Source organism: Panthera leo, chromosome A3 (genome assembly GCF_018350215.1).
Source record: "Panthera leo isolate Ple1 chromosome A3, P.leo_Ple1_pat1.1, whole genome shotgun sequence".
Lineage (NCBI taxonomy): Eukaryota > Metazoa > Chordata > Mammalia > Carnivora > Felidae > Panthera > Panthera leo.
This window is the reverse complement of record NC_056681.1, coordinates 98,970,935-98,997,036: the sequence shown is the minus strand read 5'-3', so window position 1 is coordinate 98,997,036 and position 26,102 is coordinate 98,970,935. Positions and strand designations below refer to the sequence as shown.

At 43.1% G+C, this 26,102-nt stretch overlaps 2 protein-coding genes across 4 annotated transcripts in view; one reads left to right on the top strand and one right to left on the bottom strand.

The window, feature by feature from the left end:
* The window catches only part of DNAH6 (dynein axonemal heavy chain 6), a 242,122-nt gene extending 220,266 nt beyond the window's left edge, over positions 1-21,856 (bottom strand). The window contains exon 1 of the mRNA XM_042932835.1: positions 21,533-21,856. Coding sequence (XP_042788769.1) covers positions 21,533-21,551 — 19 coding nt within the window. The 5' untranslated portion in view covers positions 21,552-21,856. The remainder of the gene's footprint in view (positions 1-21,532) is intronic.
* SUCLG1 (succinate-CoA ligase GDP/ADP-forming subunit alpha) overlaps positions 15,122-26,102 on the top strand; it is a 48,684-nt gene continuing 37,703 nt past the window's right edge. Inside the window, exon 1 of one of the 3 annotated variants that reach the window (XM_042932841.1) lies at positions 15,122-15,232. In XM_042932841.1, the coding sequence (XP_042788775.1) occupies positions 15,190-15,232 (43 nt within the window). In that variant the 5' untranslated portion in view covers positions 15,122-15,189. Of the gene's footprint in view, positions 15,233-21,994; positions 22,186-22,354; positions 22,531-26,102 lie in introns of those variants that run through there. The other 2 variants (XM_042932839.1, XM_042932840.1) reach the window with 2 other exon arrangements.

Genomic DNA, 26,102 nt, shown 5'->3' with positions numbered 1-26,102 from the left:
TTTTATAAGCACAGGATGTATAAAAACTCAGCAACTATATGGAATAAAAACATACAGGTTTATGAGATTTATGGGTATTTTCTGTTATGCCCTGTGCTTTTCTGTATATTTAAAAATAAAAAACTACATACTGCTTTTGTATTGAGAAAAAGGAGTTATTTTTAAATTAGCACAAGAAAATATGAGCATAGGGTGAAGGATCCATGAACATGGCAGAGGCCAGGGCGAGGAATCCTCGTGGGGGATTTAGCCTTTGGTAAAAAGAAAAGGCATCCCATTCCAAGCAGACGGAAGGAAAGTGGGAATGGGTTCAGTGAATTGATGGATTTGGGTCTGATTTCTTCTATTTTCTCTCTGAAGCAGGAGGTCAGTTGCTGACATGGATGGAGGTGGGAGTGGTAGAAACTCCATGTAAATTTATTCAGAGAGGTGAAGTGAAGCAGGGGGGAGGGGAGGGGTGTAACTCATCTTTAACCTCAGCTGAAGTTTAATTTCAGGGTCTGTGAACTGCTTAAAACTGTATTCATTCATGTCTGTGGGTGAACATTTGTCGATAGCTGTTCGATTCTCAAAGGAGTCTGTGACCTAAGGCCCCTCAGAGTTGGAAACGACATGCTGGCAAGCTTAGGCCACAGTCAGCCCAGCTTTCTGAGAGGTTGGTTATGATATATTTTGTTACTTTATCACCACCTTGTGGCCAAATGAATGTACTGCCACAGGCGGTTTTGAATCAGAGTTTGAATCTGGGCCATAGTTTCTTACCTTAGATTCAGAAGGGACTTGAGGCATTCTGTGGTCTAATGTCCCACAAGTTATTGGAATTGATAATTACTACACAGTTTTCCTCCCAAATGTTGATCCTGGGTTAACTACGCATGAGTGACCCCAGATAATTTCAATTAAAGATCTTTGCAGAAGTAATCTCTGAGCCAGTGTTGAGTGATTTTGAAAGGCCAAGAGCAGTGGTCCTTAAACTTAGCTGTGTATCAAGACCATTTGGTGAGCTTTGAAAAATTCTGATGTCCAGGCCACATTCCATGCTAATTAAACTCTCTGAGCGAGAGACTCCGGCATCACTACTCTTTTTCCAGGTGCCCCTTCCCCAGGTGGTTCCAATGTACAGCTAAGTCTGAGAGCCTCCAACAAGGCCTTGCAATTCAAGGTGTGATCCACAGACCAGCAGCATCAGCATTGCTGCATTGGAGCTGGGTAGATATGCAGAATCTCAGGTCCTTCCCCAGACCTCCTGAGTCAGTCTGCATTTTAATAATTCCCAGGTGGTTCATTGCATATTAAACCTGAGCAGTGCTATTATAGAGAACAGAATGGGTATCCAATAGATGCACTGGATACTCAAGGCAGGAATGGTGTCCAAAAAGTAGGGTTCTCATTTTTCATAAGTTCCATGGACGGGAAATGTATGACTTCTATGCCACGGTAGGAAAGCTCTAATTGTCAGAAAATTCGTTTTTAGTAGATGACAAAATCTACTTTCTTGATGGTTTTGCAAACTGCCCCCATAATCTCTTAAACATTTGATCTCTTAAAATGTTTGAGAAAAGTTCTCCCTTTAATCTTCCTTCTTTGAATCCCTCCCTCCCAACCTTCTAGTTCCCTTAATCTATATGTGATATTTTTGCAGAACTCCTAGTAATTCTACACTAAAAATGGCTCTCAGAACTGTCAGTGAGATCCTAGATGTGGCAGCACATAATGAACATAGAAGGAAAATGACCTTCCTTTACCTAGAAATTCTATTCATGACTCTCTTTTCTTCCTGAAAATCAGGTTATTAATCAGGATCTTTGTTAAATGGTGAATAATAGAGACTCTGTATCCAGCAGACAAATCAATGCTGATGGTCCCAGGGCCTCAGGTCATTCACATGTGACCACTGATGATGTCCTGAGCTCAGAGAGACCATCATGGGAGTCCTAGGCTGAGGGGGTTGGGGCCTGTGCTTTCACTGGAGTCAGATTCCTGCCCCTCTCACCCCCTTCCCCTAGACCACATCATTTATCAAGCCAATCAGGAACGGACAACGCAGCACCTAGAGTTGTCCAGCCAATGAGGGCAGAACCTGAGAAGGAACAAGGGGGAACAGAAGGGGGCGCCAACCAGAACCTTATAAAACAAGGACCCTTGCCTACAGTCTGTGGGCATTCACTTCCGAATGCCCTCTCTCTCTAAAGAGAGCTTCCATACTGTTCTTACTTTCTAATCTTATACTCTGAAAAACTGTTGCCTGCTGTTCATTTTATTTTGTGTCCACCTCTTCATTCTTCAGAGCGGGGAGACAACAAGCTCTGGGTATTAAGGTAAAAAATCCCACACCACCAGGGAACCCACCAAACCTTTCCTGCTGCCTCTGATCTCAGCCTGTTCACTGTCCTCCTGACTTTGTCTCCAAGCTCAGCTTAATGACACCCATTCCCTGTCCTTCTCAGTGTGGCCTTAGTTCCCCATGCCTAACCTCAGGACAGATGCCCATATGCCCTGGCAGGGAGTGCTTGACTATTGTCCTTAAAATAAAAAAAAACCCGAATAAGCAGCCAGTCCTGGCTCAGTCCCAAATCAGTTCTCCTTTGAATATTTATTCATTTACTTATCTATTTATTTATTTCTGAATATTTAATCTTGGCATCTCACCCCTGTTATAGACTGAATGTTTGTGTCCCCATAAAATTCATATGTTGAAGCTCTAACCCCCAATGTGATGGTATTTGGAAGTGGGGCCTTCAGGAGGTGGTTAGGTTAAGATGAGATCATAAAAGTGTGGTTTTCAGGAATCACCAGAGAGCTTGGTTTCTCTCTCTCTCTCTCCATCTCCCCCCATGCCCCACCCCCACCCCCCCAAACCCCACTATAAAGACAGAATGTTGACCTCTGCAAGGCAGAAAGTGAGTTCTCACTAGAAACACAATGGGCCAGCACTTTGATCTTGGACTTTCCTGCCCCCCCAGAACTATGAAAAATAACTGTCTATTGTTTAAGACTAAGTTATTTTGCTACAGCAGCCTGAGCTGACTAAGGTACCCCTTTATCTATCTTCAGGCCTGAAGCCGTTGTGTCTACCAAAGCCATCCATCCCAGCTTCCTCTTAGGCCATTTGTCTCACTTGCATAGTAATTGGATATTCTGGCATCTATAAGGATAACCCTTTAACCTTTTTTTTTTTTTTTTTTTTTTTTTTAAGATTTTAAGTAATTTCTATACCCAACGTGGGGCTTGAATCACAACCCAAAAATCAAGAGTCCCACTCTCCACCAACTGAGCCAGCCAGGCGCCTCACTCTTTAACTCTGTAACTCTTAACTCCAGGAATTTAAATTACCCAGGCCTGGCCAAGATTCTTGACCAAGGAGTTCAAATTGGCACAACGTTTTGGAGAAAAATTTACAGAAGTTGTTGATTTAAAAAAAAAATTTTTTTTAATGTTTATTTTTGAGACAGAGAGAGACAGAGCATGAATGGGGGAGTGTCAGAGAGAGAAGGAGACACAGAATCTGAAACAGGTTCCAGGCTCTGAGCTGTCAGCACAGAGCCTGACATGGGGCTCGAACTCATGGGCCGCGAGATCACGACCTGAGCCGAAGTCAGATGCTTAACCGACTGAGCCACCCAGGTGTCCCTAGAAGTTGTTGACTTTTTAAAGTCATACATACCCTTTGGGGACAATTTCCCTTTTAGAAATCTACTATAAAAAATATTTGATCAAGGGCACACAGATTTTTATAAAAGCTACATTTAAATAAAATATAATATCCAAACTACAGTATACATTTAATCGGTATAATCAACTGAAGCAATAAAGGAGAGCTGTAAGTATTGACATGACATGGGCAAATGTACTCAATACTTAAGTAAAAATGTTTCAGAATATAATGCACAGTGTTATCCAATTTTGCTAAAAATTACATATGGTGTGTAGTCCATATGGATAGTTTCAATCTGTGTACATATATTGTCTCTATACAGTTGTGATATTATGATTTATAATCAGAAATAATATAGTTGGTCTTCATCCACTGTTTCTGGAACAGAGCTCCTAAAACCTTTAGAACTTCCTAAGTGATAAGGGCCATAAAGGTTTCCTTTGTTAGGTTAATGAGGTGACATTTCAAACTTTTAAAAAATGTTTATTTATTTTGAGAGAAAGAGAGCAAGCAGGGGAGGTACACAGAGGGAGAGAGAATCCCAAGCTGACTTCACACTGTCAGTGCAGAGCCCAATGCAGGGCTCAAACTCACAAACCATGAGATCATGACCTGAGCTGAAATCAGAAGGCAGATGCTTAACTGACTGAGCCACCCAGGCCCCCCCTCCCATCATGTTTTTAGACCCTTCCTTTCAAAAATAAGGGCTCAGGATTGCTAGACAATTCATGGAAGATCTCTCACACAAAAGACAGAAACCAAAACATTCAAATAGGAAAAACAAATTGAGAGGTAAGCATATGAGTTGAGATGATCAGAGTCTTTCTCTTGGATTTCAAAGAGTGGACCTGAGTGAGAGAATCTTCTCTTCTTCTCTAGCCGTGGTGCTATTAGAATATGAGCCTGGAGTTCCTGGAGGCCATATTCCCCTCTGGAAAGGGAAGGCCACAGTTGGCCACATAGAAATGGAAAACAGACTCCAAGTCTAGAGACCCAGTGACTTTTCATGCCAAGATCCATTATTTCTAAGGCTATTTTTGCTTTTCCAAACTTTGGTTGTATGAATCAATAAAAAGTCCGACACCACTTTTAAAAAGCCTAAGTTTGAATAGATTTTCTGTCACTTGCAACCAACTTGTCCTGGTGGGCCTCGTGAATGGCACTGCCTTTTTTCACATCTCTGTTTTTTTAATCCATACTTTACATACAGAAAGTTTCCAAGTCATCTTGGTTTCCCTGTTTAAAATAAGGATCACAGGGGCACCTGGGTGGCTCAGTTGGTTAAGCGTCCAACTTTGGCTCAGGTCAGATCTTGTGGTTCATGAGTTCGAGCCCTGCATCGGGCTCTGTGCTGACAGCCTGGAGCTTGCTTAGGATTCTATGTCTCCCTCTCTCTCTGGCCCTTCCCCTCTCGACCTCTGTCTCTGTCTCTGTCTCTGTCTCTCTCTCAAAAATAAGTAAACATTAAAAAAATAATAAAATAAAATAAGGATTGCACAACTCATGAAGGTAGATACATGAAATTTCATTGAACATGGGATGGTTTTGGCAGACCCAGAATACACTAAACTTTTCATTATCTCTCACAATGGGGTCCTCCCTTTCCAAATTGGAGATTTGGTCCTCCCCAAAATAAATTCTAAAGGAATATATCTGAAAGACAAATATTGGGCCACAAAACAAAGATGAAGGGAAAGAAAGGAAAATTCTGTGTATTAACTAACAGCATTTGTCTTCCACACATTAGTGAGAAGCGGCTGTATCAGTTAGGGTTGTGTTTAATAGCAGGTAAAAGAACACCACCTCAAGAGTTGCTTAATTAAACAGGATCATTGGGGGTCACTGATATTGTGTGTTTCTATGATTCTCTTGGCCTTTTCATTATGATGGCAATAGAGTTACAGTCTCAGCCATCATGTTCACATTCAAGACAGAAATAAGGAAGTAATAAGAGTCAAGGGACAGATTTGTCTCCTTATAGTAAAAAAGCAAAAGCTCTCCCAGAAGGTTCTGTGTTAGATAAAATCTTTAAGTCTCATTGGCCAGAACAGGGTCCAGAGGTTACATATAGCTGAAAGAGAGGCTGAGAAGGTAGGGAAAGGATTGTCATAAATGGCTTGGAACTATCATAATCCGTTACCTAAAGCTAGACATATTGTCCACCCTCCCCCCCCCCCCCCCAAATTAGAGTTCTACTGTCAGGGAAGAAAAGGCCAAACCATGCCATGTGGGAAAGTATGCCCACCACAGGAAGCAATGGAGCAGAGTATGATGCTGAAAACATGGCTGGAACTACAACTCTCACACCTTGCTGGTGGGAAACCCAAAAGGCACAGTCACTTTGAAAAACAGTTTGGTGGTTCATGATATGCCTAAATGTGCTTTGCAGATGTGATTAAGGATCTTGAGATGGGGGAACGTATCCTAGATCACCCCCAATGTAATCACAGGGGTCCTTACAAGAGGGAGGCAGGAGAGTCAGAGTTAGAGAGAGAAGTGCTAAGGAAGTAAGGAAACAGAGGTGGGTGTGGTACACTTTGAAGATGAGAGAAAGGGTCATGAGCCAAGGAATGGGGGTGGCCTGGGGATGCTAGAAAATTAAAGGGTCCTCTCTCCCAGCCTCCACGAGGGACGCAGCACTGCCAACACCTTGATTTCAGACTGCTGACCTCCAGAACAGTAAGAGAATAAATCTGGGTTGTTTTTAAGCCACTAAGTTTGTGGTCATTTGTTACTGCCTAGTATTCCTCTCTTTGGGCATCCAGACCAGTTCTTATTTTTCTGTGCACATCTTTGTATGTCTGCACTGTCTTCTTTTAAAGTAACATCTTTATTGACCCGTCATTCATATACAATCAATTTAAAGTGTACAATTCAGTGGTTTTTAGTATAGTTACAGGATTGTGCAACAATCACTGGTGAATTCTAGAATACTTTCTTTTTCTAAATGTTTATTTACTTATTTTTGAGAGAGAGAGAGAGTGAGAGAGAGAGAGAGAAAGGAAGAGCATGGGCAGGAGAGGGCAGAGAGAGAGGGAGACGGAGAATCCCAAGCAGGCTCCGTGCTGTCAGCACAGAGCCTGATATAGGGCTTGAACTCACAAACCTTGAGCTCATGACCTGAGTCGCAATCAAGAATCAGATGCTTAACTGACTGAACCCCGATTCTAGAACATTTTCAAACACCTCAAAAAAGAAACCCTATGCCCTTTAGCTGTCATCTTCTATTCTTCCCATTCCCTCCAGTCCTAGGTAACTACCAATCTAGTTCCATCTCTGTAGATAGGCATATTCTGGACATCTCATATAAAAGGGATCATACAACATAGGGTCTTTAGTGACTGGTTTATTTCCCTTTGCACAATGTTTTCAAGACTCATTCATGATGTAGCATGTATCAGTACTTCATTTGTTTTTATTGCTGAATAATATTCCACTGTATAGATTTATGCCACATTTTATTTATCTGTTCATCAGTTGATGGGCATTTGAGTTGTCTCCACTTCTTGGCTATTATAAATAATGTTGCTTATAAACATTCAAGTTTTTGTCTGGAAGAATAGCACATTCAATTAGTTATTAACAAGCATTTATTAACTGCCTATTATGTACACAACACAGGGGTAGGAATGGGGGTTCTGGGGGGGGAGATGTAGGAGGGCAGATACCCAAAAGAACTATAAAATGTAGCTCCTGTCCTCTGACTAGTTGGGGAACGCAGACAGGGTTTCAAGAAATATTTAAATAACGAATGATAGTCATGTGAATTATTTTCTTGGGATAATTTTCTTTTCATGTCTAAGAACAAAATACCCAATTTATATTCCCCAACTGAGTATAAAAGTGGGCTGGAGTCTTTAGAGTGTAACAGTTAACAAAGAAGACAAGAGACAGGACCGCTTTAAAAAAGACAGCTTTGACGCGTATACATATCACACAGGGTCATGATGTCCTAGAGTAGGGTGTTTGTCTCCAGAGATGTTTTCCTCTAGTTTTCGTCATAGACAGGGACTTGGTACCAGGTCTAAAGACCTCAGTGTCAGGCTGTCAGGGCTGACCTCAGTTCTCCTTGCTGACCTGGGAAAGGGGGCCATCCTTGCTCTCTGGCTGCTTCTTTCAATGGACCTAAATTGCATTTGTGAAAGTCTAGCAGGATTTCATCAAGGGCAGGCTTCAGGCCCCTAATTCATAGGCAGCATCATTAGCATCATTTGCTGAGTGTCTGCTAATGCCTGAGATTTAGCAACAAATCTTTCCTGTGTTGTCTATGGCTTTAATGCAGGAAATAAATTTGAGTTCTGTCTGCATCATCCAAGGATCAGAGGCAATGGCTCATTGACTCTGCAAGAATTGCTTTTTGTCATCCAGGGATACAATACAAACCAGACTCCATGTGGCTGTGAGGCATGAATAACACTGCAGTTTCTCAAGCTGGCAGGGATAAGTTGGGTTTTGTCGTTCATTCATTATATAGCTGAGGCAGTGCCACTTATAACTGGTGTGCCTGAATTTGAGGTGTTTAGATAATGTGATAATATCCATTTATTCAGCATCTTCTTTTTTAAAAAAATAAACATATACTTATTATTTTTTATTTTTTGAGAGAGAGTGTGTGTATGTGTGCAAGTGGGGGAGGGGGAGAAGGAGGGAGGGAGGGAGGGAGGGGGAGAGAGAGAGAGAGAGAGAGAGAGAATCTTAAGCAAGCTCCACACCCAGCTCAGAGACTCATGCGGGCTCTATCTTACCACTGTGAGATCATGACCTGAGCTGAAATCAAGAATTGGATGCTTAACTGACTGAACCACCCAGGTACCCCAACACCTTCTACTATGGTCCACATTTGATCCTCATAATAGTGCTGAACAGTATAGGAGGGGCAGAAATGCATGTTACCATTTGCCAGATGGTGAGACTTAATGCATAAAGAAAATTCTGGGGCACCTGGGTGGCTCAGTCAGTTAAGTATCCAACTTGAGCTCAGGTCCTGATCTCCTGGTTAGTGAGTTCAATCCCCGCGTCCGGCTCTGTGCTGACAGCTGAGAGCCTGGAGTCTGCTTCATATTCTGTGTCTGTCTCTCTCTCTGCCCCTCCCCTCTTGCACTGTCTCTCTCTGAAAAATAAACATTAAAAAAATTTCTTTAAAGAAAATTGTACCGTTAAGAGTCTTAATCAGTACCAGGACCAAAATCTCAGGTCTCCTGAGCCCCAGACCCTATCTGCCACTTCTGTCCATGGTGAATAAAGAGAAATAAATACCTGTCTGAAGCTAAGGAAAATGTCCAACCTGAGCCTGGCTGTTATTGGCTCCTTTGGCACCTCCAGCTGGAGTCTACACCTTTCCAGGTTTCAGAAAGCCTCCTTGCTCACCATTGAACTCACTGCTGAGCATCGGTCCAGACACATAGGTGATCCTAAATAAATATTTGTTGAATGAATGAGTGATCGATTGGTTCTAATCATTAAATTCCTTCTCGACCACTGAGTCCAGATAGTTTTGTAGAACCGGTTTCCTTTGGCATCTTTGTTCTTTGCTCAATGTTTTGTTCTTAAATTGCATTTGCCGTGAAAGAAAACTCCTTTCTTGCATGGGAAAGGCAAACAGCCATGCAAACCTGGAAGATAGCCAAGTCTGCATGGGCAATAAAGGAGGCAAGCCAGTTAGCTATTAACCAGCAGACAAGATAATTTAGCTACTTTTCAAGCTCTAGGTACCTCTCTTTGGAAGCCCTTTCCATACTTTTTCCAGCTCAGAGTAGTAAGGCAGATTAAGGCCTTGGGCAATCACAGTGTGCACTTCCCCTCCCTCCTCTCCCCCAACTGTACCTAGGTGACAGCAGATTAAACAGCAGGAAGCTTGAGGTGTGGTAAGTAACAGACAGGCAGTCTGCAGGCTGAGGGGTAAGTATAGCTGGAAAAGGGCAGCCTCAGGAATCGAAGTTCCTGGGGTCCCGGGGCGGGGGGGGGGGGGTGGGGAGACTTCAATGGCTTCTTACATTTTCCTTAAATTTCAAATTTACCTTGGTTCCATTTAAGGCTTATTTCCCACTGATGACCTCTCAAGGCATTGGGCTACAATTCACAGAATTGTGAAAATATTAGGAAATGTTTGAGAGGTGCAGTAGTGTAAAGATGTGTGTAGGATAAGCTAATGTCTGTAAAGGGAAATGAGGCAGAAAAGCGAGTTTGGGGGTGAAGTCAGAGACCTCAGGGATAAGTGCTAGCAGTTAAGATAAAATATTTTCTACTTTATCTCACCAAGTTGATACTGTGCAAAATCAGTGTTCACTTTTTTTTTTTTTTAGCACATAGTATCTCACAAACATTTATCCTATGGTGATTGAAGATTTTTGAACATAGGGACAGATCTGTCTATGACCAGGAAGTAAGCCCTCATCAGACAGTGAATCTGCCCACCCCTTGATCTTGGACTTCCCAGCCTCCAGAACTGTGAGAAATAAATTTCTCTTGTTTATAAGCTACCCAGTCTATGGTATACTTCTATAGTATTCTGAACAGATGAAGACAGCACTCTACCCTAGCCAAACACCATGGAAAAAAACATGGCCCATCCCCACCCGTCAACGAAGGCCAAGTGGGTGACCTAAACTTCCATACTATCTCAAGGTGCACCCCCCCCTTCCCCTGCAAGAAGATCTGGTGGAGGGCTGGTACTTTCATCCCGACTCAGTAATAATAAAGCTCCTCCTCCCCCAAAAGGGTATCAGTGAAAGCCATGTGGGATGTTAGACTTCCGTCCCCACCCAGCAGTAATGAGGCAACCCTTCCCCCTCTTTTCCTGGATGGGGTCAGAATTGACTAAGTGGGAAGCCGGAACTTTCACCACCATTCAGTGGTAGCAATGTATCCTCCACCTCCTGAACTATCATTGCATTTCCTGTAAACCTATAATTCTTTCAAAATAAAAGTTAAAAAAAAAAGACTAAAAAATTTGCTGTCCTCCTTGTCATTCTCTTGTGATCATGCTAGATGACTGTATATGGTTGGGGGGAGGGACAGCGGGGGCAGGGGCATAGGCAGCAAAGAGAGAGAGATTGATCAACCCAACATGACTGAGCCAATTTCTAATTGTTTCCCAATTGGTAAATACTTTGAAACACAGTCTCTCTTTGCAACATTCTGTTGTCCTCAGCACCTGCTGGCACTGCTGACTTGTAGTATGCAACAGGCATAGGAGTGTAATCAAGGCTTCAGGTACGGACTCCTAAGCACTACTGGTAGAAAGCAGAGAGTTGCCAAATGCCAGGGACTACATGAGGATCATCGGGGGAGGTCTTTAAAAATACAAATTCCTGAGATGCCTCATTTAGGAGATTCTGATAGCTTAGATCCTGAAGAAGCATCCCTGGGCGAATGCCCCAGTGGTTCCTATTGGCTCCAGCTTTGCTTTGACTCGGCGAGGGTGGAGTCAAGGTTAAGAGATGCGTGTGCTGATCCTTGATCACTAAATATATGACGCAGGGCACGTCCTTTCTCTTTACTCTTGTTCCTATATTGCTTTTGTGACAGAGAGGTTTTGTTTCCCCAGGTCTAACTTTCAGAATAAAATGGAATTAAATAAAACCTGTTGACCTCACTGCTTTGTTCGCCACCTCCCCCTTGTCTGACACCCGCGTTTTTAACTGCTTCCTCCTGGGGACCTGAGTCCCGTTTGCAGGGATAGTTAGAAAGGGAGGCATGGAAGGTCTCCCAAGCCCTACACCGAAGCCACACTCTTGGAACACTGGGATCCCCTCCGACAACGAGAACAAACTGACTGCAGAGCTTAGAGTGCCATTCAGAGCCACATCTGCTAGACCCTGATGAGAGACATTCAAGTCTGCCCCAAGGGGCTGCCTCAAGACAGTCGTTGTTGGAAAAAACAGAGTTGTGAATCTGGGGTTGCTGCCCATCATGAGTGAGGACAACTGAGCTGGGCAAATCCCCCAGGTGGATTTAAGGCTTTAGGAAGACAACCTGCTTTCAGCTTCCTCGGGGGCAACAGATTGTACTCTCTCTTTTTATTATTTTTTAAAGATTTTATTTTTAAGTAATCTCTACAACCAACATGGGGCTTGAACTCACAACCCTGAAATCAACAGTCACATGCTCCGTCGACTGAGCCAGCCGGCGCCCCTCTTTGTCTATCTTTTTTTAAAAATGAGTTCATTGTATTCAATAGCTTGATACATTAAGTGCCTGCCTATCTGGTTTCATTTCACTCTCAGGAAGATCCAAAACTTTGGTCATCTATTTCACTCAGAGGTATTACTTACATGTCAGCTTTTTCTTTTTGTTTTTGTTTGTTTGTTTGTTTGTTTTGGCTGTCAATACACCATAAAGGTAACTAATTGGATCAGAGGGAAGGTGAACTAACACTCACCAAGGAGCTTTTATGTGTCAGGAAGTGTGCAATGTACTTTTGGTATGTATTGTTTCTTCTATTCTTTATAATAACCCTGGGAAGTAGGTGTTATGATCCGTATTTTATATATAAATATAAAAAAATGTATGGTTTGTGGAAGCCATACAAGAGGGATACTCTCCAGAAATTAAATTTGTTAATGTATATGTGGGTGTACGTTGTGTGTGTGTGTGGGGGGGGGTTCTCCTCTTCTTTAGCAAGAGAAATTGCCATCCGTGTCACGGCAGAGGCAGGAAATCACCTGGGAACCTTTGAAAACAGCTTCCCTTAGATGGGTAGGGTGGACCAACCTGGGATCACAGGATGTGACCACTTTTACAGGCAGGTGTAAAGGAGGGACAATTGTTTGGGAAGTGTGGGTCACCAGAAACAGAGGATGATGGATCTGCAAGGTGGTAGATACATGGACTAGTATTGAACCAGTACTCCAGGGTCACTGTGGCACTGCTCAGTAGGAGAGGGGGGCTTAGCAATCAGTGCTGCCTGAGAACATGGACTTCCACAGCCTGGACTGCTGTCACCTATTTCTGTCAGAGTAACAGAGCCATCTGGATCATTCTGTGCTCCCTTAAGACTGTCATAAACATTCAGAGGAGGGGTGCCTGGGTAACTCAGTCAGCTAACTGTCTGACTTCGGCTGGGGTCATGATCTCACAGTTTGTGGGTTCGAGCCCTGCATCAGGCTCTGTGCTGACAGCTCAGAGCCTGGAGCCTGCTTCAGATTCTGTGTCTCCCTCTCTCTCTCTGCCCCTTCCCCACTCACACTTTGTCTCTCCATCTCTTAAAAAATAAACATCAAAAAAAAAAAAAAAAAAACATTGAGGAACAGAATGGGAGGTAGACCTGAATGTCTGATCTTGCTGTTTCCTGCATATGGAGAAGAAAGCAGAGCATATGAGTTGCTCCTTGAGCTTCATGACATATAAATGAGGAATCGGTGATACTGCTGTGGGTGCCAGGGCAGAGATTCGGGCTCTGGACTGTCTGATGGTGAAGCCCATGTATATTGTGTTCTATATGTTTGTGAGCTGGGTCCCCTTCACCAGAACTGGGTGAACATGTAGAGGGTATTTTCACTTGTTTTCATTTTAAATCTTGTTTCCTTCCTATTTACCATTTCATCTTGCCTGTCTTTGGACTAAGTTCATAGAGAATCTTTTTTTTTTTTTTTTAACGTTTATTTATTATTGAGAGAGACAGAGACAGAGCATGAGCAGAGGAGGGGCAGAGAGAGGCAGAGACACAGAATCCGAAGCAGGCTCCAGGCTCCGAGCTGTCAGCAGAGAGCCTGACTCAGGACTTGAACTCACAAACTGCAAGATCATGACCTGAGCTGAAGTTGGTTGCTCAACCAACGGAGCCACCCAGATGTCCCCCTTTAAAAAAAAAAATTTTAATGCATAGAGAATCATTTTTAAGGAAAGATACCATGTTAACTGCTATTAAGCACTTGACAGTCTTAGCCTAAAATCATGAAGTAGAAGGGCGCCTGGGTGGCTCAGCCCGTTGGGCGTCCAACTTTGGCTCAGGTCCTGATCTCACGGTCTGTGAGTTTGAGCCCTACATCAGGCTCTGTGCTGACAGCTCAGAGCCTAGACCCTGCTTTGGATTCTGTGTCTCCCTCTCTCTCTGCCCCTCCCCTGCTTGCACTTTCTTTCTTTCTCAAAAATAAACAAATGTTAAAAAAAAATGATGAAATAGAAATAAGCAGGGCTACTGGGGCTGTGTAGGACTTTAGGGTCTTAATCCATGATAGCAGGACCCAGATTCCAGGGAATGGAGTCTCTTGTGTCTTTGCCTCTGCCTGGAGCACCTGCTGCCTGCTGCTGCCCGCCCCACTGGCACCTGCATTGACAAGTGTACACGAGTCTTTCCAAACAGTCAGTCCCAATGTTCTTGGTAGAGGAGCCAAGACAGAAGCATTCTCTTAGTGAAGGATTTGGGTGGAGTTGTGAGGATGCAAGATCTCGTGACTTACTTGAGCCATACCTGAAGGATATTGCCCTAGATTTTTCAGTTAAATGAGTCTGTAATAATAACAGGCAGCACTTATTGTTTACTATTATAGACTCTTCTCCAAGTGTTTTATATGGAGTGTCTCATTTAATGCACACAACAAACCTATGAGATAAGTACTATTATCCCTACCTACAAGGGAGAAATGTGAGGCACAGAGATTTCCAAGAGACATATAGAACTGGGAAATATCCAACGGGGCAATGATACCATACAGTTTAGGGTTGAGTTTTCTGCTGAATAGAAACTATTTACATCTCTACCAGACAAAAGTCTGTAAGTTAAGAGTCTGGGTCCTAATCACATCATTTCATTCATAAAAAAACCAAAACTGCTAATTATTTCTTTTTCTGGTTATAAAAATAATGTGTTAACCTTGGAGAACTTGGATGATATCAAAAAGAATCGATCACAAAGTAGAAATTATCTGCAAAATTTATAATAAATAAGTATACTATTTTTGTATTAACTGTGAAAGAAAGTTAAATAAAGGTTCATCTTTCTAGAGAATGAAATAACAGTTTGGAAGGCATGTTAGACAATGGATTGAAAGGTGTGCATCCTTTTGAGTCCATGCAGATCTTTTCAAATTCTGTCAGGTCATATTGGACTTCAAAGCCCAACACTAGCCACTTACTCCACAAATACGTGAAACCCCAATGAAAAAGGGGCTTTCATAGCTCCAGGCAATGAAAATGCTGAACACAGATGAGTGATGGGAGCCTGAGTTAGAGATGCCATCACTTGGTAGCTGTTGGAGTTGTTTTTTGTGGAGTGCTTTGTCTTCTAGGAACATGGGTCCCTCTCTTCCACCTTGGAGTCCTTTCTCAGGCCACAACCAGCATCCTAAGATCCCTCTCCTTTCTTTTCCAGGGGCCCCAGGGCTTTTTTCTCTTTTTAGTACTAATTCCTGGGACTCTTCTTTGCCCCTCTACTAGACCGTAGGGTGGGAAACAATGTCACAATGTTTTCAGCTACATTCCAGAATCTCATGGAATCTGGTTCTGTCCTGGTATCCTGGATTTTCATCTGCTACAAAAAATTAAAAAGTACACACACACACACACACACACACACACGCACACAGAACTAGAAGATGTATTTGATGAAGAAGGAAAGTTATCTGAGAAGGAGCAGAGGTGGGTGGAAAAACAGCTTTCCTGACTATAATTCCAGAAATTCTCCACATGAATCACTAATTTGTGTGAAGATATAGGTGATCTCTGTTAAAATGCACAAGAAACCTGTAATTTGAGAGACAGAAGCAAAGTCCTAGTGTATTTAATCCCTGAGAAACAGGACAATGTCTGCAGAAATTCTTAGAGGTGGTGAGAAAATGGCGGGATCCAGCACAGAGCAGCATGAAAGCACTGGCTTTCTAGGGAAAAGGAAAGGAGTCAGTCTTCACAAGAAGGGGAATCTTAAGAGGGACACTCAAACCAAGCTGTCTTCTTTATGGTTTTGCTGAGGACTGACTCTTGCTTTCTTATCAGACTTTCTCCCAGAAAGGGGCATCCGGTGGGTATTGTGATGCACTACCCAGATGCAGGACGTGTCTCCTTCAATGAAGGACATGTCGCCCTCCTACCTGGGAGTGCTATTGATAGAGAGTCTTCTTCAGTTGTCTCTCAGCTCTCCCAACCCTTTCAGGAATTTTCTGAATGCAAACAGCTGCCTCAGCCACGATCCTACTCACACCTTGGTGACAATCCATGTGGGGTTATAGAAGCCTGACCATCTTGCCCGATTCAGGGCGATTCTGAAGGGCATTGGCCAAGACTCTGTTATTGGACCCGCACCACAGCTGGATCTCTCCTTCCTTCCAACTTTGCTCTCTTCCCTTCCCTTCTGTAGGAGGTGGTCCCCAGCATACACTTGCACAGGGTTTTCAGGGCACCAAATCTGCAACAGGGAGCAAGTATGGGGAAAAGAAATTAGGTTTGGAAACCACTTCCTCTAAAGGAGAGATCGAAGCTCTTGACATTCTTGTGAGGATCTAACACAGATGAGACCTCCCCTTTGCAGGTGCTGAGTGGATAGATCATTCAAAGAACTGTAATAAGCTTTCAGGAGGACCCTGCAAGTGCATTTCAGAAAGTTCTTTGTCCTCAAGACAGCTAAGCTGGCTCTCCCCTATAAGGGGAGAGGGAAAGAGTCTGCCTCCGCTCAAATCGGCCAGTGGTGTTAGTTGGCTCTTAGAATTGTGCTGTGTGATTCTGCCTCTCTTTGAAGCTGCACTTGAGATGAAAATAATCCCCAGTCTTTGTGACTCATGTCTTGTAGTTTTTCAAAAGCTGGAGCTGTGTCTGAGGTCAAGTGTTTCTGATTTGTGTTGTGCCATCTTCCATAAAGTAGGGCGAAGGATGCAAGCTCCTATACTCTACATTTGTTTTATGAAGGAATTAGTCACACCTATAGTGGAGCCTGAGGGATTAGGCTGGCTCATCAGCCCCAGAGGCCCCAGCCTTTCTTGGCTCCAATATGTTTCTCTTCGAGTGTGCTTGTGCCAGTGAAGATGAAGAAGATTTTCTCCCTTTGGAAGGCTGGCAGTTTTGTTTTGTTTTGTGCCCATAAAGAAGTTGGCAGCACTAGTCCAAGATGCAATGGACTGAATGTTTGTGCTCCCCCCCCACCCCCCATTTCTATGTTGAGAGCTACTTCCCAATGTGATGGTATGAGGGGGTGGGGCCTTTGGGAGACGATCGGGTCATGAGGGTGGAACTCCATGAATGGGATCAGTGTGCTTATAAAAGGGAACTCAGAGCACTGTCTTGTCCTCTTTCTGCCATGTGAGGCTATAGAAGGGCCAGCCCAGAAGAGGACCCTCACCAGAACCTGACCATGCTGGCACCCTGATCTTGGATGTCCAGCCTCCAGGGCTGCGAGAAATAAATTTCTGTTGTTTATAAGCTACCCTGCCTGTGGTACTTTGTTACAGCACCTTTAGCTAAGGCACTAGACAAGGTTCTTTTTGTTCCATTTCCACATGGCAGTCAGACTGCCTAGGTGAATACACACAAAGCTTTGGGGCACCCAGATTGCAGCAGGGAGGTAATCTGTAACATTAACTGATGCTTTTCCTTCCAGTAGCTCCTTCTTTGACCCTCTTCTAAATATTTCTACTCCTTCCCCTTACCAATTTATTTCTGGCACTCTCAATTGCCCCCAGGAAAGGAATGTGTATCTCAAAGTCCCTGAGAATGGCAGAAACAACTTAGATTTGGACCAAAAATGTGAGTTAATGTTTCCAAGACCAGAAAAGGATCCCAGGCTAGGAAATGAGCAGGGAGCCAGGAGAGCTTAGGCATTGATCCCGCCCCCCCAAGTCCCCCTACTTGAAGGTGGAGGGAGGTGAGTAGTCAAAAGAATCACCAAAATGAGTTAAGGGATACACGAAGCAGGGTGTATTTGTGTGTTCAGGTTGCCATAAAGAAATACTACAGACTGGGTGGCTTAAACAACAGAAATTTCTCACAGTTCTGGGGACTGAAAGTCCAAAATCAAGGCGTTGGCCAATTTGGTTCCTGGTGAAAGTTCTCTTGCTACTTTGCCGATGGCTGCCTTCTGGCTGTGTCCTCACATGGTGGAAAGAGGGAGCTCTCTTGTATTTCTTTTTTTTTTTTTTAATGATTTTTTAAAATGTTTATTTATTTTTGAGAGGGAGATAGAGCATTAGTGGGACAAGAGCAGAGAAAGGGAAACACCGAAGCAGGCTCCAGGCTCTGAGCTGTCAGCACAGAGCCTGATGTGAGACTCGAACCCATGAACTGTGAGATCATAACCTGCGCCAAAGCTGGATGCTCAATTGACTGAGCCACCCAGGCACCTTCTTGTATTTTTTTTATAAGAACACTAATAATATTGGTGTTTAACCCTAATTTACCTAATTTAACCCTAATTACTTCTTTACTCCAAATATAGCCATCAGGGGGGCTAGGACTTCAACATATGAATTTGGAGGGTGGGGAGACAATTTGGCCCATAGCCCAGGAACTTGTTGCTCTCAAGAAAGAGACACAGAAACAGAGAGAGACAGAGACAGAGACAGATGAGAGAGAAAGCAAGCAGAATGGTTACAAGATTCTGTTAAACGGTGCATCTAGGCAAGCAGGGATGTTAGCTATGGTCCAGCACAGCACCAGAGGGGTTGAATGGTTCTCACGCACCTAAGAAGAGCCCAGAAATAGCTGGTAGAGCCAGACCAAGAGGAGCACTGCAAATAGGAGGAAGGGATGATACAGCACTAGCTGAGAATGAGATGGAAGGATGCACATGAGGGGCTGCCTGTACGGACAAAGGACCAAATGCTTCTTCTGCCTCATCCAACTCACCCCAACATTCCACCAGAAATTTAGACAAAACTCTGGTGAAAGAAGATGGATTTGAAATCCTGGAAGAATTGGGGCTCATATTAAAATCAAGGTAAAATATAGAACTAGAACTCCTCTTCTATATATTAAAAAAAACAAACAAATCCGTATTTCCTTTATCAGTTAAAGAATCCACCAGAGTCTTGGTCAGATTCTCTTTTCTGGCCTGATTGGGGTATACAGATCAGTGACAAGAGCTGATTTATTTCCTTAAAAATAATGCAAATGAGAGACTTTGTTCCAATAGTTTGAACCTCATTACTTAGCTCAGACCTGTCAAGATTCTTGGCTGCAAGATTCTTGGTTCTTCAGAATAAATTAAGCAGAAAAAGACACGGCCGTGGGACTGCCAGCATGGATAGTAGTCACCTTGACTGCTGGTCTCCTGACTCCCCCACCAGTCCTGTTTTGGCCCCTTTTCTTCCCACATTAGTGGCAACACAGAAGGGTGATGTGGGGGGGTAGGAGAATGGATACATATGTATGCTTGTATGTGTGCAAAGTAGATCTGGAAGTCTACACAAGAAATTGGATAATATTGATTTAACCTGGGAGAACTGGGTAGTGGGGAAACAGAAGAAAGATTTCTCACTATATAATTTTTTTGTAACTTTTGGATTTTTATTCGTGGGGAAAATAGCCTTAATTAAAAAAAATTAATAATTATAAGTCCCATTAAATCCAATTCAAAAATGTAAATCTTATACCTAATTCAAAGCTCCTTACCCCCTCCAATGTCTGGTGCGATCTATGGCTCCACAACCTGCAGCTGGGAAGGAGTCAAGGTCTGTATACTCCTCCTTCTTTTACTCCTTCTCTTCTTCCCTTGCTTTTGGCTCCTGCAGGGGTGGGGTGAGGTTTGGATAAAATCTCTTAAATGGGGTGATCTGAGGTTCTCTCTGGTCTTTATGATCTGGAATGCTGTGGGTTTCTCCGTAGCTCCTCTCCTCCCACCCTGCCTAGGGAACCCCATCTGCACAGTATCCTGATGAGTTATATGCTCTTTGGCTGACCTCCTGTAAACCTCTCCCCTACGCTGTCCCCCTCCTGCCCCTGGGGAGGGGGGGAATCTTCCATGGTTTTTTATGCTATGGTTCCTTGTCCCAGCAGGAGATCCTTAGGGGGAAGCTCAGCTTTCTTTCCTGGCATCAATTTCACCCACGGGATTATTACACATCTTGCCATACCAAACAATGCCCTGCCTCCAAGTGAGGGTTGTTTTAGACAGCCTCCTGCCTGGAGTTCTCCAGACAGGAAGCAGATATTAGGCTTTATGTTTAGGTCTGACATCCAAACTCAACTTTTCCTGAATGTTCTTTGACTAGATCTACTTTAGGACACTGGAGTAGGTTCATGAACTTCTGCAGTTCTGCAAGGATTTAGCCTTGATTTAATGCCAGTCCTTTTAGTAAGGAGCCCTTTGCCACGAACTTGTCTGGTGGGGTGAGAGGAAAGGGGAACCTCAGGGGACAACTCATGACTCAGAATTCCCTCATTCAATGAATTCCAGTCTTTTGCTTATTTGAGTTGCTAGGGTGTGAGTGGGAGAATCCAAAAACAATTCTGTCCTACTCTTATCACAATCTTGAGGGAGGTATCTCCTAGGCTTTCCTCCTTAGAATGTGGAGTTACTTATGGCCTTTTTCCTCATCTTTGGGGCTTTAGCCAAAGTTTGGACACACATGGAAATGTCCTATTCCACATCTGGTGGAACTTCAAGACATCATCCTGCCATGTGAAGATGAAAGTTCTTATCTTTAATGATAATAACTACCATTTACTGAATGTTTATAAGGTACAAAGAGCATTAACTGCTCACAACACTATTACGAGACAGGGATTTTCATACCCATCTCAGTGAGAAAAACCAGAGGTCACACAGCCCACAACAGTATGGGAATTTGAATCCAGATCTGTCTGACTCCAAAACCAATCTGCATATAAAAATAGGTAGTACAGTTAGTGTCTAGTGCAACTGTCTCCTATCAATGAGCTATAGAATTGGGGCAGAGGTGTAGTTATTCTGAATGATTGAAACACCATCAAACTTTGTGTGTGGATTCAATAAATAAATGTATATGCTATTTCTTATCTGTCAATTCAAGAAATAATGCTCGACAAATAATGAGTTCTCTTTTTGTGCCAGCCATTGTTCTAGATGCTGAGGATACATCAGTGTACAAAACAAGCTAAAATCCGTGTCTTGTGGGAATAAAAATTCATTACAATCATACCAGAATTCTATTTTTTGTCATCATGCATTTTACCAACTAAATAAAACTAAAAACATAACTATCATCATGTAAATGTTTAGGAAGAACTTTGCTCTTGAAAATGAGTCTTCATACTAGACCTATTTGGAAACCACTGTTTATTTTATTTCATTTGATGGGCAGGTGGATAGGGGTAGAGGGAGGGAAAGAATCTTAAGCAGACTCCACGCTCAGTGCCGAGCCAGAGTGGGGCTTGACCTCATGACCCTGGGATCATGACCTAAGTCAAAATCAAGAGTCCTTGGCTCAATCTGGGTGGGGTGAGCCACCCAGGCACCCCACCACTGATACTATTTAAATACATGATCGCAAGAACATAACACATTAGATAAGGGAGGGATTTGTGAGTAGACAAGTCCAACCCAGGACTGACAATATCTGGATCCTAGAAGAAATATTGGGAAATCTCTGTTGGGTAATCCTACTCATACATCGCATAGCTCAGTATAAATTGTAATTACTACGTCAGTAAATTATCATAATTCTATTGATGAGAATGACAAGGAACCTCAGATCATGTTTGGAAGCAGGGAGAGAGATTACTTTATCTGTTTACTCTTTGACTCTTGGACTCTGAGTTTCCTTCTAAACCACTTACAGGAATGACCGGTTTGTTTAAAAAGGAGCAGTCACATTTGATCTATAACTTCAATGTTCCAGGATCCCCAGGGAAGAGTCACTCATTCACTTAGTGCTAGTCAAAGGCTGTATGATAGCTTGTTTGACCAAAAGATCCATATTCCAAGAAATTAAGTGTCAGTAAGGTAGTTTTTGGTCTTTCTCGTCATTTCCTTACCTTCACTGGACAATAGCATGAACTCACATTGTTACCATCGGTAATTCTTCCAGGTCCTCACAAGGGTATGTGGTGAGGAATAATATCGGCCTCTCCGTATGCCAGCCGAGATAAACGAAGGTCCAGATTGGTTTAAGGATACGGAAAGTTCTGCACTGCTCTTCGCACTTCATTCCTCTTGCCACCCCATCTCCTGGGTCTGAGTATCCCCTTTCCCGCTCGCTTCCCCTCCCGCACGCCTCCACCTAAACCACAAACAAGTCGAGGCCACCAAACTACATTTCCCACAATGCTATGCGCCGACCGGCCTCGCGTGAGGTTTTTCCTAAGTTGCCGTTGTAATTAATGTTGAATTAAAGCCACATTTCCGGGGAGCAGCTGAGTTAATGTCCTCTTCTCCGTTAAGAGACCTCTTTTCCCCTCTACCTACTGTGTCCAATGTTTGGCGAAGTCTCTGCGGCGGAATATTCATTTAGGCGACTGCCATGGCCACCCATTTCCTCTTCGAGCCTCGGCCCCTACCAGGTCCCCGGGGGCCTGGGAGTGTCATTGGTGGATGACCGCAGCTCTTGCCGCTGCCGCTGTCACTGCGACCATGGCCTCTGGCAGCAGCTGCCTGGCAGCCGCCCGCCTCCTGTCGCGCTCCTTCCTCCGTGAGTCCAGCCGAGACTCTCTCCTCCAGGTCTCCGAGAGTTCCTGGCCTCGCCGGGCCCAACGTCCCGGCCCAGGCCGTGGCTGGGCCCTCCGGGGCCGGACCTCAGCGGGGGCCTGGGAGCCGCGAGAGTGCGGCCCCACGTCGGGGACCTCCTGGGGCGGAAGGAGCTTTGCTGGAGCTTTGTGGGGTGGGGGGCGTGACTTGGGCTGCTGGCCTAAGTAGGGTGGCCGAGCCAAGATTCGGGTCTGGGAGCCCTGCAGACCTGGGGGCATGCTCTAGCGCCCGCGATGATGAATGGCCGGATGGGGGCGGCATCTAGACTGCCCCTATTTGGGAGTGAGAGGTGAGGTGGTCCAGGATGAACTCAGCTGGGAGAGTTGAGCGTCTAGATTGAGAGATGGGGGAAGAATGTCTCAGCAAATTGGGGAGAGGGAGTAAGGCTGCCGCTTGTTTTTGGTTTTGTTTTTGTTTTTTCCCTGTAGATTGTAGACTTAGCAGAAAGCTGGGTTCTGCACCCCAGAGTCAGCATAGCCCAGAAGACTCCTAGAAGTTTAGGTTTGGCTGGTACCTTAACCAACTATTTGCAGTGTCTCCACCAGGCGGTGTGGACTCCTCGGTTCCTGAAAATTTAATACCCAAGGTTGCTAGTCTTTGAGTAATGCTGACTATTGAAAATTCTTGCTGTGTTCAAAGTCTCTGTGTTAGGTTGACTGTATAGGAAGAGACTTTGAAATTAACCATATCACATTTGAAGTCTGGTTAGTCCCTTACAGTCTGTGTAGTAACCCTAGGCACTTTTCTGAATCTGCTTCTCAATTTCTGTTTCCAATCCCATGAAAATAATATTTTAATGAATGTGAGACATCATCACTTGTATGGGGCACCATTATTTTGTCTACTACTAACAGTAGAAAATGATTGCTAATTAAAATTGTGCCATGCCATTATGAGTTGTCAGATGCATCCAGATTTAGAACATCTTGAAAAGTGAAAAAATGTGCATCCTGGAAATGATGAAGTACAGGATAATCTGGGCTCACTGTGCAGAATTATTGAAACAATTTATATAAGGTACCCGGGATGTAATACACACTCAGCGATAGTTTTATTCTTCCTTTCTTACACTTCACTCCTAATTCGGTTTGTACTGAGTATTGGACAAGACTTAATTCATTTCTTGAGAAGATTGCATTCCAAAAGTGTGGGAGGATGAGTATGCACTTAATAGCTACACTTCCTTAACCAGACCACATCTGGTAGGACAAACATCTGGCTAGATAACTTTGGCAAGTAGGAAAAAGTTGGGTTTATTTGGGAAAGTTTTCTGGAGATTCTTGTGTATAATTTAAAGGACAGTTGAATGTATTGTAAGCAGAAGAGAAAAAGGGATTAATTATAGCCATGTCATTCTCACCTGGGGTCCTGCTCCTCTGAGTTTCTGAAAAATCCTAGCCTCAGGTAGGTCTGCTGTCTTAGTAGGAGGAGAGTCTTAAGAGAAGTGTCTAAAGAATCAGGATCTTTAATCCACGCTTACCAATATTTAGTAACCCTTTGCTCACAGAACTGGGAGCTCTTTTTTCCTACACAGGGCCTTAAAAAACCATCAGGTGTAGTTTTCTGTTGCTCAAATGGTCTTCATTTATCCTAGTCATGTGATCAATCTGTTATTAAGAATCTGAGAGTCTGAGATCTAAACTAATTTATCTCCTATATTAGAGGGGTTACAGACTATAGTGTTTAGTGCAGAAATCCCTCTAAATCCTCCAAATCTACTCAGGCCGCATTTTTAAACCCATTTCCACTTTCACTAGTAAAACAGCAGCCACAACAGTTCCACCTAGCAAACTTTTTTTTTTAGCGTGGTCAGAACTTATTTATGCTCTGAGGTTAGTAATAGAACTAGAGATGCTAGAGAATTTTGTTTCCTCTGTCCTCTTAAGTTTCAGTAGCAACTGAAGGGTACATTTGTGCTGAAGGTCGCAAGTGTTGCAATATTGATTTGCTTTAGGAAAAAAACAAAAAAAAAAACCAACTCAAACACTTTGTAGGTGTCTTCCAGAGCCCTGTTGGAATGTTTAGAAATTTTTGAGCCCAAACAACCCAAAGAACAAAGCAAGAACAAACCAGTTTTATAGTTTATGAAAAAAGGGAAAGAATCCAGTTGAAGTGAGGAAAGAAAATAAAATGAAAAATAAGGAAGGTTTCTTCCATGAGCCAGTTTAACGATTTTATAAGCACATTTGAAGTTGAGTTAGTAAAGTGTTTCAACAAACACAAAGCTATGCAAGGTCATTTTATTTTTATTTTTATTAATGTTTATTTATTTTTGAGACAGAGAGAGACAGAGCATAAATGGGGGAGGGTCAGAGAGAGAGGGAGACACAGAATCCAAAACAGGCTCCAGGCTCTGAGCGGTCAGCACAGAGCCCGACACGGGGCTCAAACTCACGGACCGCGAGATAATGACCCGAGCCGAGGTCGGACGCTTAACCAACTGAGCCACCCAGGGGCTCGTACAAGGTCATTTTAAACACAAGCCAGGGATTCCTGTAGGTTGGGTCTTGTAGAATAAATAGGGAACAGGAGGCAGTATTTTTAGTCCCTGAATTATGGTATTTTAATGCCAGAAAGTGAACTTTACAATCCAACTAGTGTCATGTCTTTATTTGGCAAATGAGGAAATAAACTCAGAAAGTTTCCTGGCCAATATCAGAATGGATATTAGAACTCAGGTTTTCTGACTCTGTAGTATTCTTTTTACTAGTACATGCTTTGTGACACTATAGTTCCCTTCTGAAGCTGTGGTCTGTGGTCTTCTTTTCTTCTTTTCTTCTTGTCTGTCTTTCTTTCTTTCTTTCTTTCTTTCTTTCTTTCTTTCTTTCTTTCTTTCTTTCTTTCTTTCTTTCTTTCGAGAGAGCTCAAGCCGGGGAGAGGGGCAGAGAGAAAGAATCTTAAGCAGTCTCCATGCCCAATGCCGGAGCCTGATGCAGGGCTCGATCCCATAACCCTGGGATCATGACCTGAGCTGAAACCACGAGTCGGATGTTCAACCAACTGAGCCACTCAGGCACCCCTCTTTTTCTTTTTAATTTTCATTCTTTTTTCATTTTTGGCAGCCTTGTTGTTTTGTTGAGGTGACTACCCTGCTCAAAGATGCCACCTGCCTTTTTCATGTGTTTGCCAAGTTGTGTAAGCTGATTTTGGAATCAGGCAAATATTCGGAAGTGTAGTTGGGGAAAGGGGACCCTCAGCAGTGATGTTTCTGATATTAGTATCTGTTGCCATTGCATCTGAGAAGCAAATCTCTATTTGAGAAATATGAAATGGTCTTCATCTAAGTGTACCAGCGTAGCCATGAGGAAGTAATGTGATTTTCTGACCTCAAATTCATTTTTCCACAGAAGCATAATTGGGGATGTTCAAAATAATTTCCGTAAGTATAGGAAAACAGTCTCGTTTTACCAAAGGACAGGAGTGTTGTTGCTATAGCCCCCCCCTTTTATTACATTATAATATTTCTAAAATTGAGATGTGTCTTATAATTGAGCATATCTACAATAAATTGGCAGCATTTTTTCTCTCTTATTAGTTCTTAATAGTACTTCAGTAGTATTTTAGATTTGATGAAATATGGCACTTTTGGCCAGCTAAGCTTCATTTGTAAGTAAATATTAAATGAATATGTAATTTCACATTTGAGTAGTGGATTGTTTGGGGTTTGAGAGTTAGCAGCTGCCGAGTTACTCTGCTATAAAGTTCTATAGGCAGGGACCACGATAGTGTATATATTTTATACATATATATAATATACCATTGGTAAATACCCATTTATTAAATTCATAAGTGCATGCATGAATAAATGAGTAACAAGGAACCCAGTTTGTGAGGTAATTTGGAAGAGGAGTATTTTCATGA